The 21120-nt window shown below is 32.7% G+C and overlaps 1 protein-coding gene across 1 annotated transcript; it reads right to left on the reverse strand.

Annotated features, from left to right (window-relative positions):
- Nucleotides 1-17350: 17350 nt before the first annotated feature.
- On the reverse strand, nucleotides 17351-19816 carry MONOS_7828 (uncharacterized protein; the record flags this gene model as incomplete). The annotated part of the gene is made up of 1 exon (XM_067878183.1): nucleotides 17351-19816. The coding sequence occupies one exon, from the start codon at nucleotides 19814-19816 to the stop codon at nucleotides 17351-17353; it is 2466 nt and encodes an 821-aa protein (XP_067725428.1).
- Nucleotides 19817-21120: the final 1304 nt, after the last annotated feature.

Here is a 21120-nt window from a genome sequence, read left to right on the forward strand (position 1 = left end):
ATGAGAAAAGAAATTGAAAAAGAAAGAAAGAAAAGAGAAAATAAGAAAAAGAAAAAGAAGGATAGATGGGGAAGATGGGGAAGATTATAAAAGGGAAGTTTGAGGAAGTGTGTGTGAGCTACGGCCATAGTTGGTCATACGCACCGGATCCCTTCAGACCTCCGAAGTTAAGCGGCCAACGCTGGGTTAGTACTTGGATGGGTGACCGCCTGGAAAACCCAGTGCTGTAGCTTTTCTTCTTTTTCTTTTCCATCTTTTCCATCTTTTTCATCTTTTTCATTATTTTCTCTCTCCTTCTTTATTTTTTGACTTTTTTTTTTTCTATTTCTCATTCAAAGAACCTCTTCTCTTTTCTTTTCACACCTTCTCTTCTTTTCTTTTCTCTTCACTTATTCATTCCTCTCCTCTTTTTCAATTCAACCTTTTCACTTTTTCCTATTTCTCTTCACTTTCTATCCTGCCTTCATTATTAATTATTATTTTTTCTTTAATTATTATTCCACACCTTCCCTTCTATTACCCATCTCAAATCAAATTCTTAATGAGAAATATACAAGATGAATGAAAACAAAATGTTAAGAATACAAAATGAGAGAGAGAAAGAAAATGAGGGAGAAAGAGAAAAGAGAGTGCAAATGGATAGATGAATAAAGTGAATGAATGAATAAAAAAAGGAAAATAAGAAATCATGCAACACACATTGAAATGGAATAGAATTGAAATTACAATGATGTGAAGCGATTTCAAAAGTGAAAGTGAAAGAGAGAAAGATAACAGTTCATGAACGATTGAATGAATGTGGAATTGAATGTTGAATTGAATGGTAGAAAGAATGATGAATTATTGATTGAATTGATAAAATGAATAATTGAGTGAATGATTGAAGGAGTGAATGAATGAATGAAATTTGAAAGTGAGAGAGGGGGAGAGAATAGGGGAATAAGGGAAGGAAGAAAAGAAAAGAAAAAAGAAAGAGCGTAGTGGTTAATAAAAAAGGAGAATGAAAAAGAAAGGGTGAAAGAAAGAAAGAAGAAGAAAGTTAAAGTTGAAGAGAAAGAGAAAGAGAAAGAAGAAAAGAAGAAGAAGATGATGATTGGGAAAGTTATTGTGATGATGAGAAAAGAAATTGAAAAAGAAAGAAAGAAAAGAGAAAATAAGAAAAAGAAAAAGAAGGATAGATGGGGAAGATGGGGAAGATTATAAAAGGGAAGTTTGAGGAAGTGTGTGTGAGCTACGGCCATAGTTGGTCATACGCACCGGATCCCTTCAGACCTCCGAAGTTAAGCGGCCAACGCTGGGTTAGTACTTGGATGGGTGACCGCCTGGAAAAACCCAGTGCTGTAGCTTTTTCTTCTTTTTCTTTTCCATCTTTTCCATCTTTTTCATCTTTTTCATTATTTTCTCTCTCCTTCTTTATTTTTTGACTTTTTTTTTCTATTTCTCATTCAAAGAACCTCTTCTCTTTTCTTTTCACACCTTCTCTTCTTTTCTTTTCTCTTCACTTATTCATTCCTCTCCTCTTTTCAATTCAACCTTTTCACTTTTTCCTATTTCTCTTCACTTTCTATCCTGCCTTCATTATTAATTATTATTTTTTCTTTAATTATTATTCCACACCTTCCCTTCTATTACCCATCTCAAATCAAATTCTTAATGAGAAATATACAAGATGAATGAAAACAAAATGTTAAGAATACAAAATGAGAGAGAGAAAGAAAATGAGGGAGAAAGAGAAAAGAGAGTGCAAATGGATAGATGAATAAAGTGAATGAATGAATAAAAAAAGGAAAATAAGAAATCATGCAACACACATTGAAATGGAATAGAATTGAAATTACAATGATGTGAAGCGATTTCAAAAGTGAAAGTGAAAGAGAGAAAGATAACAGTTCATGAACGATTGAATGAATGTGGAATTGAATGTTGAATTGAATGGTAGAAAGAATGATGAATTATTGATTGAATTGATAAAATGAATAATTGAGTGAATGATTGAAGGAGTGAATGAATGAATGAAATTTGAAAGTGAGAGAGGGGGAGAGAATAGGGGAATAAGGGAAGGAAGAAAAGAAAAGAAAAAAGAAAGAGCGTAGTGGTTAATAAAAAAGGAGAATGAAAAAGAAAGGGTGAAAGAAAGAAAGAAGAAGAAAGTTAAAGTTGAAGAGAAAGAGAAAGAGAAAGAAGAAAAGAAGAAGAAGATGATGATTGGGAAAGTTATTGTGATGATGAGAAAAGAAATTGAAAAAGAAAGAAAGAAAAGAGAAAATAAGAAAAAGAAAAAGAAGGATAGATGGGGAAGATGGGGAAGATTATAAAAGGGAAGTTTGAGGAAGTGTGTGTGAGCTACGGCCATAGTTGGTCATACGCACCGGATCCCTTCAGACCTCCGAAGTTAAGCGGCCAACGCTGGGTTAGTACTTGGATGGGTGACCGCCTGGAAAAACCCAGTGCTGTAGCTTTTCTTCTTTTTCTTTTCCATCTTTTCCATCTTTTTCATCTTTTTCATTATTTTCTCTCTCCTTCTTTATTTTTTGACTTTTTTTTTTTTTCTATTTCTCATTCAAAGAACCTCTTCTCTTTTCTTTTCACACCTTCTCTTCTTTTTCTTTTCTCTTCACTTATTCATTCCTCTCCTCTTTTCAATTCAACCTTTTCACTTTTTCCTATTTCTCTTCACTTTCTATCCTGCCTTCATTATTAATTATTATTTTTTCTTTAATTATTATTCCACACCTTCCCTTCTATTACCCATCTCAAATCAAATTCTTAATGAGAAATATACAAGATGAATGAAAACAAAATGTTAAGAATACAAAATGAGAGAGAGAAAGAAAATGAGGGAGAAAGAGAAAAGAGAGTGCAAATGGATAGATGAATAAAGTGAATGAATGAATAAAAAAAGGAAAATAAGAAATCATGCAACACACATTGAAATGGAATAGAATTGAAATTACAATGATGTGAAGCGATTTCAAAAGTGAAAGTGAAAGAGAGAAAGATAACAGTTCATGAACGATTGAATGAATGTGGAATTGAATGTTGAATTGAATGGTAGAAAGAATGATGAATTATTGATTGAATTGATAAAATGAATAATTGAGTGAATGATTGAAGGAGTGAATGAATGAATGAAATTTGAAAGTGAGAGAGGGGGAGAGAATAGGGGAATAAGGGAAGGAAGAAAAGAAAAGAAAAAAGAAAGAGCGTAGTGGTTAATAAAAAAGGAGAATGAAAAAGAAAGGGTGAAAGAAAGAAAGAAGAAGAAAGTTAAAGTTGAAGAGAAAGAGAAAGAGAAAGAAGAAAAGAAGAAGAAGATGATGATTGGGAAAGTTATTGTGATGATGAGAAAAGAAATTGAAAAAGAAAGAAAGAAAAGAGAAAATAAGAAAAAGAAAAAGAAGGATAGATGGGGAAGATGGGGAAGATTATAAAAGGGAAGTTTGAGGAAGTGTGTGTGAGCTACGGCCATAGTTGGTCATACGCACCGGATCCCTTCAGACCTCCGAAGTTAAGCGGCCAACGCTGGGTTAGTACTTGGATGGGTGACCGCCTGGAAAAACCCAGTGCTGTAGCTTTTCTTCTTTTTCTTTTCCATCTTTTCCATCTTTTTCATCTTTTTCATTATTTTCTCTCTCCTTCTTTATTTTTTGACTTTTTTTTTTCTATTTCTCATTCAAAGAACCTCTTCTCTTTTCTTTTCACACCTTCTCTTCTTTTCTTTTCTCTTCACTTATTCATTCCTCTCCTCTTTTCAATTCAACCTTTTCACTTTTTCCTATTTCTCTTCACTTTCTATCCTGCCTTCATTATTAATTATTATTTTTTCTTTAATTATTATTCCACACCTTCCCTTCTATTACCCATCTCAAATCAAATTCTTAATGAGAAATATACAAGATGAATGAAAACAAAATGTTAAGAATACAAAATGAGAGAGAGAAAGAAAATGAGGGAGAAAGAGAAAAGAGAGTGCAAATGGATAGATGAATAAAGTGAATGAATGAATAAAAAAAGGAAAATAAGAAATCATGCAACACACATTGAAATGGAATAGAATTGAAATTACAATGATGTGAAGCGATTTCAAAAGTGAAAGTGAAAGAGAGAAAGATAACAGTTCATGAACGATTGAATGAATGTGGAATTGAATGTTGAATTGAATGGTAGAAAGAATGATGAATTATTGATTGAATTGATAAAATGAATAATTGAGTGAATGATTGAAGGAGTGAATGAATGAATGAAATTTGAAAGTGAGAGAGGGGGGAGAGAATAGGGGAATAAGGGAAGGAAGAAAAGAAAAGAAAAAAGAAAGAGCGTAGTGGTTAATAAAAAAGGAGAATGAAAAAGAAAGGGTGAAAGAAAGAAAGAAGAAGAAAGTTAAAGTTGAAGAGAAAGAGAAAGAGAAAGAAGAAAAGAAGAAGAAGATGATGATTGGGAAAGTTATTGTGATGATGAGAAAAGAAATTGAAAAAGAAAGAAAGAAAAGAGAAAATAAGAAAAAGAAAAAGAAGGATAGATGGGGAAGATGGGGAAGATTATAAAAGGGAAGTTTGAGGAAGTGTGTGTGAGCTACGGCCATAGTTGGTCATACGCACCGGATCCCTTCAGACCTCCGAAGTTAAGCGGCCAACGCTGGGTTAGTACTTGGATGGGTGACCGCCTGGAAAACCCAGTGCTGTAGCTTTTTCTTCTTTTTTCTTTTCCATCTTTTCCATCTTTTTCATCTTTTTCATTATTTTCTCTCTCCTTCTTTATTTTTTGACTTTTTTTTCTATTTCTCATTCAAAGAACCTCTTCTCTTTTCTTTTCACACCTTCTCTTCTTTTCTTTTCTCTTCACTTATTCATTCCTCTCCTCTTTTTCAATTCAACCTTTTCACTTTTTCCTATTTCTCTTCACTTTCTATCCTGCCTTCATTATTAATTATTATTTTTTCTTTAATTATTATTCCACACCTTCCCTTCTATTACCCATCTCAAATCAAATTCTTAATGAGAAATATACAAGATGAATGAAAACAAAATGTTAAGAATACAAAATGAGAGAGAGAAAGAAAATGAGGGAGAAAGAGAAAAGAGAGTGCAAATGGATAGATGAATAAAGTGAATGAATGAATAAAAAAAGGAAAATAAGAAATCATGCAACACACATTGAAATGGAATAGAATTGAAATTACAATGATGTGAAGCGATTTCAAAAGTGAAAGTGAAAGAGAGAAAGATAACAGTTCATGAACGATTGAATGAATGTGGAATTGAATGTTGAATTGAATGGTAGAAAGAATGATGAATTATTGATTGAATTGATAAAATGAATAATTGAGTGAATGATTGAAGGAGTGAATGAATGAATGAAATTTGAAAGTGAGAGAGGGGAGAGAATAGGGGAATAAGGGAAGGAAGAAAAGAAAAGAAAAAAGAAAGAGCGTAGTGGTTAATAAAAAAGGAGAATGAAAAAGAAAGGGTGAAAGAAAGAAAGAAGAAGAAAGTTAAAGTTGAAGAGAAAGAGAAAGAGAAAGAAGAAAAGAAGAAGAAGATGATGATTGGGAAAGTTATTGTGATGATGAGAAAAGAAATTGAAAAAGAAAGAAAGAAAAGAGAAAATAAGAAAAAGAAAAAGAAGGATAGATGGGGAAGATGGGGAAGATTATAAAAGGGAAGTTTGAGGAAGTGTGTGTGAGCTACGGCCATAGTTGGTCATACGCACCGGATCCCTTCAGACCTCCGAAGTTAAGCGGCCAACGCTGGGTTAGTACTTGGATGGGTGACCGCCTGGAAAAACCCAGTGCTGTAGCTTTTCTTCTTTTTCTTTTCCATCTTTTCCATCTTTTTCATCTTTTTCATTATTTTCTCTCTCCTTCTTTATTTTTTGACTTTTTTTTTTTCTATTTCTCATTCAAAGAACCTCTTCTCTTTTCTTTTCACACCTTCTCTTCTTTTCTTTTCTCTTCACTTATTCATTCCTCTCCTCTTTTCAATTCAACCTTTTCACTTTTTCCTATTTCTCTTCACTTTCTATCCTGCCTTCATTATTAATTATTATTTTTCTTTAATTATTATTCCACACCTTCCCTTCTATTACCCATCTCAAATCAAATTCTTAATGAGAAATATACAAGATGAATGAAAACAAAATGTTAAGAATACAAAATGAGAGAGAGAAAGAAAATGAGGGAGAAAGAGAAAAGAGAGTGCAAATGGATAGATGAATAAAGTGAATGAATGAATAAAAAAAGGAAAATAAGAAATCATGCAACACACATTGAAATGGAATAGAATTGAAATTACAATGATGTGAAGCGATTTCAAAAGTGAAAGTGAAAGAGAGAAAGATAACAGTTCATGAACGATTGAATGAATGTGGAATTGAATGTTGAATTGAATGGTAGAAAGAATGATGAATTATTGATTGAATTGATAAAATGAATAATTGAGTGAATGATTGAAGGAGTGAATGAATGAATGAAATTTGAAAGTGAGAGAGGGGGAGAGAATAGGGGAATAAGGGAAGGAAGAAAAGAAAAGAAAAAAGAAAGAGCGTAGTGGTTAATAAAAAAGGAGAATGAAAAAGAAAGGGTGAAAGAAAGAAAGAAGAAGAAAGTTAAAGTTGAAGAGAAAGAGAAAGAGAAAGAAGAAAAGAAGAAGAAGATGATGATTGGGAAAGTTATTGTGATGATGAGAAAAGAAATTGAAAAAGAAAGAAAGAAAAGAGAAAATAAGAAAAAGAAAAAGAAGGATAGATGGGGAAGATGGGGAAGATTATAAAAGGGAAGTTTGAGGAAGTGTGTGTGAGCTACGGCCATAGTTGGTCATACGCACCGGATCCCTTCAGACCTCCGAAGTTAAGCGGCCAACGCTGGGTTAGTACTTGGATGGGTGACCGCCTGGAAAAACCCAGTGCTGTAGCTTTTTCTTCTTTTTTCTTTTCCATCTTTTCCATCTTTTTCATCTTTTTCATTATTTTCTCTCTCCTTCTTTATTTTTGACTTTTTTTTTCTATTTCTCATTCAAAGAACCTCTTCTCTTTTCTTTTCACACCTTCTCTTCTTTTCTTTTCTCTTCACTTATTCATTCCTCTCCTCTTTTCAATTCAACCTTTTCACTTTTTCCTATTTCTCTTCACTTTCTATCCTGCCTTCATTATTAATTATTATTTTTCTTTAATTATTATTCCACACCTTCCCTTCTATTACCCATCTCAAATCAAATTCTTAATGAGAAATATACAAGATGAATGAAAACAAAATGTTAAGAATACAAAATGAGAGAGAGAAAGAAAATGAGGGAGAAAGAGAAAAGAGAGTGCAAATGGATAGATGAATAAAGTGAATGAATGAATAAAAAAAGGAAAATAAGAAATCATGCAACACACATTGAAATGGAATAGAATTGAAATTACAATGATGTGAAGCGATTTCAAAAGTGAAAGTGAAAGAGAGAAAGATAACAGTTCATGAACGATTGAATGAATGTGGAATTGAATGTTGAATTGAATGGTAGAAAGAATGATGAATTATTGATTGAATTGATAAAATGAATAATTGAGTGAATGATTGAAGGAGTGAATGAATGAATGAAATTTGAAAGTGAGAGAGGGGGAGAGAATAGGGGAATAAGGGAAGGAAGAAAAGAAAAGAAAAAAGAAAGAGCGTAGTGGTTAATAAAAAAGGAGAATGAAAAAGAAAGGGTGAAAGAAAGAAAGAAGAAGAAAGTTAAAGTTGAAGAGAAAGAGAAAGAGAAAGAAGAAAAGAAGAAGAAGATGATGATTGGGAAAGTTATTGTGATGATGAGAAAAGAAATTGAAAAAGAAAGAAAGAAAAGAGAAAATAAGAAAAAGAAAAAGAAGGATAGATGGGGAAGATGGGGAAGATTATAAAAGGGAAGTTTGAGGAAGTGTGTGTGAGCTACGGCCATAGTTGGTCATACGCACCGGATCCCTTCAGACCTCCGAAGTTAAGCGGCCAACGCTGGGTTAGTACTTGGATGGGTGACCGCCTGGAAAAACCCAGTGCTGTAGCTTTTCTTCTTTTTCTTTTCCATCTTTTCCATCTTTTTCATCTTTTTCATTATTTTCTCTCTCCTTCTTTATTTTTTGACTTTTTTTTTTTCTATTTCTCATTCAAAGAACCTCTTCTCTTTTCTTTTCACACCTTCTCTTCTTTTCTTTTCTCTTCACTTATTCATTCCTCTCCTCTTTTTCAATTCAACCTTTTCACTTTTTCCTATTTCTCTTCACTTTCTATCCTGCCTTCATTATTAATTATTATTTTTTCTTTAATTATTATTCCACACCTTCCCTTCTATTACCCATCTCAAATCAAATTCTTAATGAGAAATATACAAGATGAATGAAAACAAAATGTTAAGAATACAAAATGAGAGAGAGAAAGAAAATGAGGGAGAAAGAGAAAAGAGAGTGCAAATGGATAGATGAATAAAGTGAATGAATGAATAAAAAAAGGAAAATAAGAAATCATGCAACACACATTGAAATGGAATAGAATTGAAATTACAATGATGTGAAGCGATTTCAAAAGTGAAAGTGAAAGAGAGAAAGATAACAGTTCATGAACGATTGAATGAATGTGGAATTGAATGTTGAATTGAATGGTAGAAAGAATGATGAATTATTGATTGAATTGATAAAATGAATAATTGAGTGAATGATTGAAGGAGTGAATGAATGAATGAAATTTGAAAGTGAGAGAGGGGGAGAGAATAGGGGAATAAGGGAAGGAAGAAAAGAAAAGAAAAAAGAAAAGAGCGTAGTGGTTAATAAAAAAGGAGAATGAAAAAGAAAGGGTGAAAGAAAGAAAGAAGAAGAAAGTTAAAGTTGAAGAGAAAGAGAAAGAGAAAGAAGAAAAGAAGAAGAAGATGATGATTGGGAAAGTTATTGTGATGATGAGAAAAGAAATTGAAAAAGAAAGAAAGAAAAGAGAAAATAAGAAAAAGAAAAAGAAGGATAGATGGGGAAGATGGGGAAGATTATAAAAGGGAAGTTTGAGGAAGTGTGTGTGAGCTACGGCCATAGTTGGTCATACGCACCGGATCCCTTCAGACCTCCGAAGTTAAGCGGCCAACGCTGGGTTAGTACTTGGATGGGTGACCGCCTGGAAAAACCCAGTGCTGTAGCTTTTTCTTCTTTTTCTTTTCCATCTTTTCCATCTTTTTCATCTTTTTCATTATTTTCTCTCTCCTTCTTTATTTTTTGACTTTTTTTTTCTATTTCTCATTCAAAGAACCTCTTCTCTTTTCTTTTCACACCTTCTCTTCTTTTCTTTTCTCTTCACTTATTCATTCCTCTCCTCTTTTCAATTCAACCTTTTCACTTTTTCCTATTTCTCTTCACTTTCTATCCTGCCTTCATTATTAATTATTATTTTTTCTTTAATTATTATTCCACACCTTCCCTTCTATTACCCATCTCAAATCAAATTCTTAATGAGAAATATACAAGATGAATGAAAACAAAATGTTAAGAATACAAAATGAGAGAGAGAAAGAAAATGAGGGAGAAAGAGAAAAGAGAGTGCAAATGGATAGATGAATAAAGTGAATGAATGAATAAAAAAAGGAAAATAAGAAATCATGCAACACACATTGAAATGGAATAGAATTGAAATTACAATGATGTGAAGCGATTTCAAAAGTGAAAGTGAAAGAGAGAAAGATAACAGTTCATGAACGATTGAATGAATGTGGAATTGAATGTTGAATTGAATGGTAGAAAGAATGATGAATTATTGATTGAATTGATAAAATGAATAATTGAGTGAATGATTGAAGGAGTGAATGAATGAATGAAATTTGAAAGTGAGAGAGGGGGAGAGAATAGGGGAATAAGGGAAGGAAGAAAAGAAAAGAAAAAAGAAAGAGCGTAGTGGTTAATAAAAAGGAGAATGAAAAAGAAAGGGTGAAAGAAAGAAAGAAGAAGAAAGTTAAAGTTGAAGAGAAAGAGAAAGAGAAAGAAGAAAAGAAGAAGAAGATGATGATTGGGAAAGTTATTGTGATGATGAGAAAAGAAATTGAAAAAGAAAGAAAGAAAAGAGAAAATAAGAAAAAGAAAAAGAAGGATAGATGGGGAAGATGGGGAAGATTATAAAAGGGAAGTTTGAGGAAGTGTGTGTGAGCTACGGCCATAGTTGGTCATACGCACCGGATCCCTTCAGACCTCCGAAGTTAAGCGGCCAACGCTGGGTTAGTACTTGGATGGGTGACCGCCTGGAAAAACCCAGTGCTGTAGCTTTTTCTTCTTTTTTCTTTTCCATCTTTTCCATCTTTTTCATCTTTTTCATTATTTTCTCTCTCCTTCTTTATTTTTTGACTTTTTTTTTCTATTTCTCATTCAAAGAACCTCTTCTCTTTTCTTTTCACACCTTCTCTTCTTTTCTTTTCTCTTCACTTATTCATTCCTCTCCTCTTTTTCAATTCAACCTTTTCACTTTTTCCTATTTCTCTTCACTTTCTATCCTGCCTTCATTATTAATTATTATTTTTCTTTAATTATTATTCCACACCTTCCCTTCTATTACCCATCTCAAATCAAATTCTTAATGAGAAATATACAAGATGAATGAAAACAAAATGTTAAGAATACAAAATGAGAGAGAGAAAGAAAATGAGGGAGAAAGAGAAAAGAGAGTGCAAATGGATAGATGAATAAAGTGAATGAATGAATAAAAAAAGGAAAATAAGAAATCATGCAACACACATTGAAATGGAATAGAATTGAAATTACAATGATGTGAAGCGATTTCAAAAGTGAAAGTGAAAGAGAGAAAGATAACAGTTCATGAACGATTGAATGAATGTGGAATTGAATGTTGAATTGAATGGTAGAAAGAATGATGAATTATTGATTGAATTGATAAAATGAATAATTGAGTGAATGATTGAAGGAGTGAATGAATGAATGAAATTTGAAAGTGAGAGAGGGGGAGAGAATAGGGGAATAAGGGAAGGAAGAAAAGAAAAGAAAAAAAGAAAGAGCGTAGTGGTTAATAAAAAGGAGAATGAAAAAGAAAGGGTGAAAGAAAGAAAGAAGAAGAAAGTTAAAGTTGAAGAGAAAGAGAAAGAGAAAGAAGAAAAGAAGAAGAAGATGATGATTGGGAAAGTTATTGTGATGATGAGAAAAGAAATTGAAAAAGAAAGAAAGAAAAGAGAAAATAAGAAAAAGAAAAAGAAGGATAGATGGGGAAGATGGGGAAGATTATAAAAGGGAAGTTTGAGGAAGTGTGTGTGAGCTACGGCCATAGTTGGTCATACGCACCGGATCCCTTCAGACCTCCGAAGTTAAGCGGCCAACGCTGGGTTAGTACTTGGATGGGTGACCGCCTGGAAAAACCCAGTGCTGTAGCTTTCTTCTTTTTCTTTTCCATCTTTTCCATCTTTTTCATCTTTTTCATTATTTTCTCTCTCCTTCTTTATTTTTTGACTTTTTTTTTTTCTATTTCTCATTCAAAGAACCTCTTCTCTTTTCTTTTCACACCTTCTCTTCTTTTCTTTTCTCTTCACTTATTCATTCCTCTCCTCTTTTTCAATTCAACCTTTTCACTTTTTCCTATTTCTCTTCACTTTCTATCCTGCCTTCATTATTAATTATTATTTTTTCTTTAATTATTATTCCACACCTTCCCTTCTATTACCCATCTCAAATCAAATTCTTAATGAGAAATATACAAGATGAATGAAAACAAAATGTTAAGAATACAAAATGAGAGAGAGAAAGAAAATGAGGGAGAAAGAGAAAAGAGAGTGCAAATGGATAGATGAATAAAGTGAATGAATGAATAAAAAAAAGGAAAATAAGAAATCATGCAACACACATTGAAATGGAATAGAATTGAAATTACAATGATGTGAAGCGATTTCAAAAGTGAAAGTGAAAGAGAGAAAGATAACAGTTCATGAACGATTGAATGAATGTGGAATTGAATGTTGAATTGAATGGTAGAAAGAATGATGAATTATTGATTGAATTGATAAAATGAATAATTGAGTGAATGATTGAAGGAGTGAATGAATGAATGAAATTTGAAAGTGAGAGAGGGGGAGAGAATAGGGGAATAAGGGAAGGAAGAAAAGAAAAGAAAAAAAGAAAGAGCGTAGTGGTTAATAAAAAGGAGAATGAAAAAGAAAGGGTGAAAGAAAGAAAGAAGAAGAAAGTTAAAGTTGAAGAGAAAGAGAAAGAGAAAGAAGAAAAGAAGAAGAAGATGATGATTGGGAAAGTTATTGTGATGATGAGAAAAGAAATTGAAAAAGAAAGAAAGAAAAGAGAAAATAAGAAAAAGAAAAAGAAGGATAGATGGGGAAGATGGGGAAGATTATAAAAGGGAAGTTTGAGGAAGTGTGTGTGAGCTACGGCCATAGTTGGTCATACGCACCGGATCCCTTCAGACCTCCGAAGTTAAGCGGCCAACGCTGGGTTAGTACTTGGATGGGTGACCGCCTGGAAAAACCCAGTGCTGTAGCTTTTTCTTCTTTTTCTTTTCCATCTTTTCCATCTTTTTCATCTTTTTCATTATTTTCTCTCTCCTTCTTTATTTTTTGACTTTTTTTTTCTATTTCTCATTCAAAGAACCTCTTCTCTTTTCTTTTCACACCTTCTCTTCTTTTCTTTTCTCTTCACTTATTCATTCCTCTCCTCTTTTTCAATTCAACCTTTTCACTTTTTCCTATTTCTCTTCACTTTCTATCCTGCCTTCATTATTAATTATTATTTTTTCTTTAATTATTATTCCACACCTTCCCTTCTATTACCCATCTCAAATCAAATTCTTAATGAGAAATATACAAGATGAATGAAAACAAAATGTTAAGAATACAAAATGAGAGAGAGAAAGAAAATGAGGGAGAAAGAGAAAAGAGAGTGCAAATGGATAGATGAATAAAGTGAATGAATGAATAAAAAAAGGAAAATAAGAAATCATGCAACACACATTGAAATGGAATAGAATTGAAATTACAATGATGTGAAGCGATTTCAAAAGTGAAAGTGAAAGAGAGAAAGATAACAGTTCATGAACGATTGAATGAATGTGGAATTGAATGTTGAATTGAATGGTAGAAAGAATGATGAATTATTGATTGAATTGATAAAATGAATAATTGAGTGAATGATTGAAGGAGTGAATGAATGAATGAAATTTGAAAGTGAGAGAGGGGGAGAGAATAGGGGAATAAGGGAAGGAAGAAAAGAAAAGAAAAAAGAAAGAGCGTAGTGGTTAATAAAAAAGGAGAATGAAAAAGAAAGGGTGAAAGAAAGAAAGAAGAAGAAAGTTAAAGTTGAAGAGAAAGAGAAAGAGAAAGAAGAAAAGAAGAAGAAGATGATGATTGGGAAAGTTATTGTGATGATGAGAAAAGAAATTGAAAAAGAAAGAAAGAAAAGAGAAAATAAGAAAAAGAAAAAGAAGGATAGATGGGGAAGATGGGGAAGATTATAAAAGGGAAGTTTGAGGAAGTGTGTGTGAGCTACGGCCATAGTTGGTCATACGCACCGGATCCCTTCAGACCTCCGAAGTTAAGCGGCCAACGCTGGGTTAGTACTTGGATGGGTGACCGCCTGGAAAAACCCAGTGCTGTAGCTTTTCTTCTTTTTCTTTTCCATCTTTTCCATCTTTTTCATCTTTTTCATTATTTTCTCTCTCCTTCTTTATTTTTTGACTTTTTTTTTTTCTATTTCTCATTCAAAGAACCTCTTCTCTTTTCTTTTCACACCTTCTCTTCTTTTCTTTTCTCTTCACTTATTCATTCCTCTCCTCTTTTTCAATTCAACCTTTTCACTTTTTCCTATTTCTCTTCACTTTCTATCCTGCCTTCATTATTAATTATTATTTTTTCTTTAATTATTATTCCACACCTTCCCTTCTATTACCCATCTCAAATCAAATTCTTAATGAGAAATATACAAGATGAATGAAAACAAAATGTTAAGAATACAAAATGAGAGAGAGAAAGAAAATGAGGGAGAAAGAGAAAAGAGAGTGCAAATGGATAGATGAATAAAGTGAATGAATGAATAAAAAAAGGAAAATAAGAAATCATGCAACACACATTGAAATGGAATAGAATTGAAATTACAATGATGTGAAGCGATTTCAAAAGTGAAAGTGAAAGAGAGAAAGATAACAGTTCATGAACGATTGAATGAATGTGGAATTGAATGTTGAATTGAATGGTAGAAAGAATGATGAATTATTGATTGAATTGATAAAATGAATAATTGAGTGAATGATTGAAGGAGTGAATGAATGAATGAAATTTGAAAGTGAGAGAGGGGGAGAGAATAGGGGAATAAGGGAAGGAAGAAAAGAAAAGAAAAAAGAAAGAGCGTAGTGGTTAATAAAAAAGGAGAATGAAAAAGAAAGGGTGAAAGAAAGAAAGAAGAAGAAAGTTAAAGTTGAAGAGAAAGAGAAAGAGAAAGAAGAAAAGAAGAAGAAGATGATGATTGGGAAAGTTATTGTGATGATGAGAAAAGAAATTGAAAAAGAAAGAAAGAAAAGAGAAAATAAGAAAAAGAAAAAGAAGGATAGATGGGGAAGATGGGGAAGATTATAAAAGGGAAGTTTGAGGAAGTGTGTGTGAGCTACGGCCATAGTTGGTCATACGCACCGGATCCCTTCAGACCTCCGAAGTTAAGCGGCCAACGCTGGGTTAGTACTTGGATGGGTGACCGCCTGGAAAAACCCAGTGCTGTAGCTTTTCTTCTTTTTCTTTTCCATCTTTTCCATCTTTTTCATCTTTTTCATTATTTTCTCTCTCCTTCTTTATTTTTTGACTTTTTTTTTTTCTATTTCTCATTCAAAGAACCTCTTCTCTTTTCTTTTCACACCTTCTCTTCTTTTCTTTTCTCTTCACTTATTCATTCCTCTCCTCTTTTTCAATTCAACCTTTTCACTTTTTCCTATTTCTCTTCACTTTCTATCCTGCCTTCATTATTAATTATTATTTTTTCTTTAATTATTATTCCACACCTTCCCTTCTATTACCCATCTCAAATCAAATTCTTAATGAGAAATATACAAGATGAATGAAAACAAAATGTTAAGAATACAAAATGAGAGAGAGAAAGAAAATGAGGGAGAAAGAGAAAAGAGAGTGCAAATGGATAGATGAATAAAGTGAATGAATGAATAAAAAAAGGAAAATAAGAAATCATGCAACACACATTGAAATGGAATAGAATTGAAATTACAATGATGTGAAGCGATTTCAAAAGTGAAAGTGAAAGAGAGAAAGATAACAGTTCATGAACGATTGAATGAATGTGGAATTGAATGTTGAATTGAATGGTAGAAAGAATGATGAATTATTGATTGAATTGATAAAATGAATAATTGAGTGAATGATTGAAGGAGTGAATGAATGAATGAAATTTGAAAGTGAGAGAGGGGGAGAGAATAGGGGAATAAGGGAAGGAAGAAAAGAAAAGAAAAAAAGAAAAGAGCGTAGTGGTTAATAAAAAAGGAGAATGAAAAAGAAAGGGTGAAAGAAAGAAAGAAGAAGAAAGTTAAAGTTGAAGAGAAAGAGAAAGAGAAAGAAGAAAAGAAGAAGAAGATGATGATTGGGAAAGTTATTGTGATGATGAGAAAAGAAATTGAAAAAGAAAGAAAGAAAAGAGAAAATAAGAAAAAGAAAAAGAAGGATAGATGGGGAAGATGGGGAAGATTATAAAAGGGAAGTTTGAGGAAGTGTGTGTGAGCTACGGCCATAGTTGGTCATACGCACCGGATCCCTTCAGACCTCCGAAGTTAAGCGGCCAACGCTGGGTTAGTACTTGGATGGGTGACCGCCTGGAAAAACCCAGTGCTGTAGCTTTTTCTTCTTTTTCTTTTCCATCTTTTCCATCTTTTTCATCTTTTTCATTATTTTCTCTCTCCTTCTTTATTTTTTGACTTTTTTTTTCTATTTCTCATTCAAAGAACCTCTTCTCTTTTCTTTTCACACCTTCTCTTCTTTTCTTTTCTCTTCACTTATTCATTCCTCTCCTCTTTTTCAATTCAACCTTTTCACTTTTTCCTATTTCTCTTCACTTTCTATCCTGCCTTCATTATTAATTATTATTTTTTCTTTAATTATTATTCCACACCTTCCCTTCTATTACCCATCTCAAATCAAATTCTTAATGAGAAATATACAAGATGAATGAAAACAAAATGTTAAGAATACAAAATGAGAGAGAGAAAGAAAATGAGGGAGAAAGAGAAAAGAGAGTGCAAATGGATAGATGAATAAAGTGAATGAATGAATAAAAAAAGGAAAATAAGAAATCATGCAACACACATTGAAATGGAATAGAATTGAAATTACAATGATGTGAAGCGATTTCAAAAGTGAAAGTGAAAGAGAGAAAGATAACAGTTCATGAACGATTGAATGAATGTGGAATTGAATGTTGAATTGAATGGTAGAAAGAATGATGAATTATTGATTGAATTGATAAAATGAATAATTGAGTGAATGATTGAAGGAGTGAATGAATGAATGAAATTTGAAAGTGAGAGAGGGGGAGAGAATAGGGGAATAAGGGAAGGAAGAAAAGAAAAGAAAAAAGAAAGAGCGTAGTGGTTAATAAAAAAGGAGAATGAAAAAGAAAGGGTGAAAGAAAGAAAGAAGAAGAAAGTTAAAGTTGAAGAGAAAGAGAAAGAGAAAGAAGAAAAGAAGAAGAAGATGATGATTGGGAAAGATATTTTGGTTGTGAGAAAAGTTATGTTAAACAATGAGATATGTTTAGAGAAAATTTTTCAAAATTATTCTTTGAAAAGTTGTTAAGAAGACGATCTTGTCTGGTATTTTGCGCACAATATGTCTTTCATATGAAAAAAAGGTGAAGCAGTGTTTAATAATTTCTCTGTAAATAACATCAGAAAATGACAAGTACTATCTGAAACTTTGAATTCGATGGCAAATAATTTTTAATGTTGTTGATCAAATCAATTCATGTTCATGAGAGTGTTTATAATTCTTTTGAATCGATTTTGCAGAAAATAATAAATGTTTTTTTTTTTCGTCCAAAAACCTATTTTTGTTTTACGTTTAATAAAAAATAATTTAGAATTGCTTTTGGAGCATGATTGGAAACAGTTATTGAAACAAATCGGAAAAGTAAAAGTTTTTACGTTTATTAAAAAAATAATCAACTGAATTGAACGAAAAATTGTTGATGATGAATAATAATTGGCGAGTGTGAAATGAAACAAATCTTTGTATTTCATTTCAACTAATAATCTCATTTTCAATGCGATTAATAAGGAAGAAAAGATTCGAAAAAATACTATGATATTCACAAATATATGTTGTATGAAAGAAAAAAAAGCAAAGTTGGTCTGATAGAATTGGAAATCTCAATTCTACTCTTGGTTGCTCATTTCTTGTTCTTTGCTTCCATCTTCGTCTCGCTTGGCCTTCCTTTTCTTGACAACCACAATAACAACAACCACAACCACTGCAACAACAACAACAACAACCGGCACGACAATTGCAACAATTGTCCTTCTTTTCTTCTCTTTTTGCTTTCTGTTTTGCTCATCGATTCGATCTTGTCTCACTTTCACATACTTCTCATACACATCCTCTGATTCTGCTTCTTCGTCTTTTGCTCCCACAATCCACCCAGCTGTTGAATTGTCATAATCATTTGCAAATTCAAATGCGTCTTCTTGTTTGCAGAATTCATCAAAATCTGGGGCTAGGATGCATATTGATCTTGCTGTGGAATTCGCTGTGTTTGAGCCATCAATCTCAAGATTGTTTGCAGAAGGAAGATGAAGATTTGATGCTGCCTTTGGCATTTTGATGGACATTGCTCCTGCTTTCCCTTTTGGTGCTGTGCATGACTTGAATGTGCATTTGCTTGTCCTTCCAATTTCCACCTTCGACTCTTCCGAACTCAAAGAAATCTCCAAGCCAGCTGATGCTCCATTCTCCGAAGTCGAATCTTTGATATCCAGTCCCTCAATTGACACTTTCGAAGTTGTCTCTATCCCATCGTTGATGCTAATCGCTGCTCCTCCTTTCACTTTCACTTTGCCAATCTCCACTCCGTTCAAAGACACTTCACTGGCTCCAGAGAATGAAAACGGTGATGACAGAAATGAAACTGTATTCTTTTCGTCTGTGCATGTGACAGTTTTCACAGAAACTTTCCCACCAAGAACGCTCACAAGACTGCCAACAGCAAAATCATCTTCATGGTCATTTGAAGCAATTCCTCCTTTAGGTGATTGTCTTCCAACTCTAGCAAATCGGATATTGCTGATTGTCAGTGATGTTGACATCTCATTTCCAAAAATTAAATAATCCCATTTTCTCTCTGATGTGGGAATGTTGAATGCCAAATACTTGAATTCCACTTCCTTTTCGCACATGAATAAAGCACTTGAAGCGCTCACATCGCAATCGATCGCCACCTCAACATTTCCATTTCCATCACTGTTCATTCCTTCAATCGTAATCCCATTTCCAACGTTTAAAGAAATGGCCTCAGCTTTAATTAAATCAGCATCATTGATTATATCAATGAAGCACTTCTCGCCCTTTTTCAAGTAGTCATAGGCATCCTTCAAACTGTAGCAAGCTGATTCGATGTTGATTCCATTTCCTTTCCCTCCATTTTTCACGAAGGCTTTTGTCATGTTTTCTGGCTTTGGAGGAGGGGGGTCAAAATACTTTGATACAAAATCGCATTCGTTTCCATTCAAAAATTCACGGCCAACTACGTTCCACAAATTATCTCTTCTGTTATAACAATTTGCAAAACTCTTCCTCATTGCATCAGCGATATCTTTGAATAACGAATCATTAGCCATCTCTAAATGCAACCCAATGTTCCTTTTTGATTCGCCTTCTCCTGCTGTACATCTGTCAAATAAAAGATTCCGTCCATCTTCAGGCCATCTGAGCTGACTTGCTGATTCAATAGCTGATATTGCAAGAAATATTCCTCCAGAACCTTGATTGTAACTGCAACTGCAAGACGAAAAAGTTGTGATACCCCCATCTCCGACAGTGAATGTGGTTTCACCATTGTAGAATTCAACTCGCAATGCTCCATACGATTCTCCTTTGCACTCCGAAAATGAGCTCCCATTCAATATGATATCACAACTGTTTTCAGAGTTATCTGAAATATAGATAATGGAAAGCCAATTTGCCTCAACTTTCTTCAAAGAAATATTCGACAATGTCACTGCACTATCGTTATATATGTAAAACAGTTCATTCTTTAATGTCAGAAAATTAGCTTCATCTGCACATTCAACTGACTCCATCGTTAATGATCCTCCAGATGCCTGCACAAGATAAATAAAAACATCACTTTCTCCAGTTTCTGACCTAATAAATCGGCAATTTCTAATCAGCAAGCTTGCGCCTTCTCCATATATCAACGAATATCTACATGGGTTTTCATTCTCAAAATTCAGTCTTTCGTGAAAATGAAATTCCAAATAACAAAACTGCACAGTTTCCTTACACACAAATAGATCACATCCAGGATGAACATCACAGTCTATTGAAACTTCAGTGTTTCCACTTCCATCACTTTTCCATCCTTCAATCGTAATTCCGTGTTCTTTGTTAAATATAACTGCTTCGGCTGTCAATGGATCTGTATCATGAACAATTTTAATGTTGCATGCACTATCATTTCTCAGCAGATTATATGCATCGTTCAATGATTGCTTTTCCTTTCCTATCTCCAAACCGCTGTAACTTTCGTCCCCACTCTGCTTCACGAAAACCGTTGAAGCTTTCGATGGTTCTTCATTTGCACAAATGTTTATAATTATTTGGAAAAGAATTAATCCGAAAAACATTCTGAAAAGCTCTCTTCAAATACACACAAAGATGATCGAGATTTATATAAAATTTTTATTGATTCCATGAACTTGAAAAAGAAGCTTTACAAAATATTTGACTTTTAAAAAACAATGAATGAAACATAAAATATGTGACATAATTGCGCAATTGATTAGATGTTATTATTTCCACAATTTGAATCTTTTGTTGATATTCGAAAAAAATTATTTATTGGAGGTAACTATCTTTTCGAAAAAGTTTCCATAGTCAGCCAACAACAGAATGAGATGTCTTTTTGAGAATAAGAATACCCAGACTTTTATATGACATGTTGGGATAAAGAGCTGACTTTTGCAATTGAACGTCATTCATATTTTGAAAAAATTTTTTTCTTAACACATGCAATGTTCACATCGAAAATAAATTCTGATTTATATAATATTCTTTATTGAATAAAATGATTGTGAGATTTGATTGATTATTTGAGGGAAAATAATCTTGCACATCAAAATGTCAAACAATTGTTATCTCCAATAATTGTTCAGAAAACAAAAAAAATAATCTTTTATTTTTGTGAATCAGTTTCAAAAAAACTAGCCTTTAAATAAGAGATAATGCGCTCAGACTCAATTCTTTCCAGAGTTCAATTTTCTGAATGATTTTTCTTTAAAGAATGGATATAATATTAATAAAAAGACTATTTTGTTTTGACATAAAGGCTTTCGAATGAAACACAGTTCAAAATTGCTCATTGTTTGAATTCAATGTGATCACAGAAAATAAAATAACAAAACAATTGCGGCAAAATGAATAAATTATACTTGTCGAAGTCTCACATAATCCCAACAATATCTGTAGTATTAATGCATTCTGCAAAAAGAAAAGATAAAACTGCAGATGCCAAATATAGAAAAAAACAAAAAAATAAGTCTGTCTTAAGGATATGAACTTTAATTGCATAAGAAATACATACAAAGTGAATAAACAAAAAAACATAAATCCGACATGTGTCAATTGAAATGATTCCACTAATGAAACTATCATCATCTCAAATTGTTTCAAACATAACTTTATTTTTTCGAAACTCATAAATTCATGGATTCAAAAGTGAGAAGACAAACAAGTTAAATTATTGAAAATAGTCAATGAAAAATTAAAACTATTTTAAACATTTAGAAAATAAAGAATATCCAAAACATATTAATCATCAACTCAACATTCACTTTTCAATCAGTAATGCTTTTGTAATTAATGAAGAATTCACAGTCGTACAGTGTTTACCGTCTTCTGTTGTCTCCTCCAGGTCATTTGCATCGAGCAA

The sequence above is a fragment of the Monocercomonoides exilis genome, assembly GCF_001643675.1.
Source record: "Monocercomonoides exilis strain PA203 chromosome Unknown scaffold29-1213020, whole genome shotgun sequence".
Lineage (NCBI taxonomy): Eukaryota > Preaxostyla > Oxymonadida > Polymastigidae > Monocercomonoides > Monocercomonoides exilis.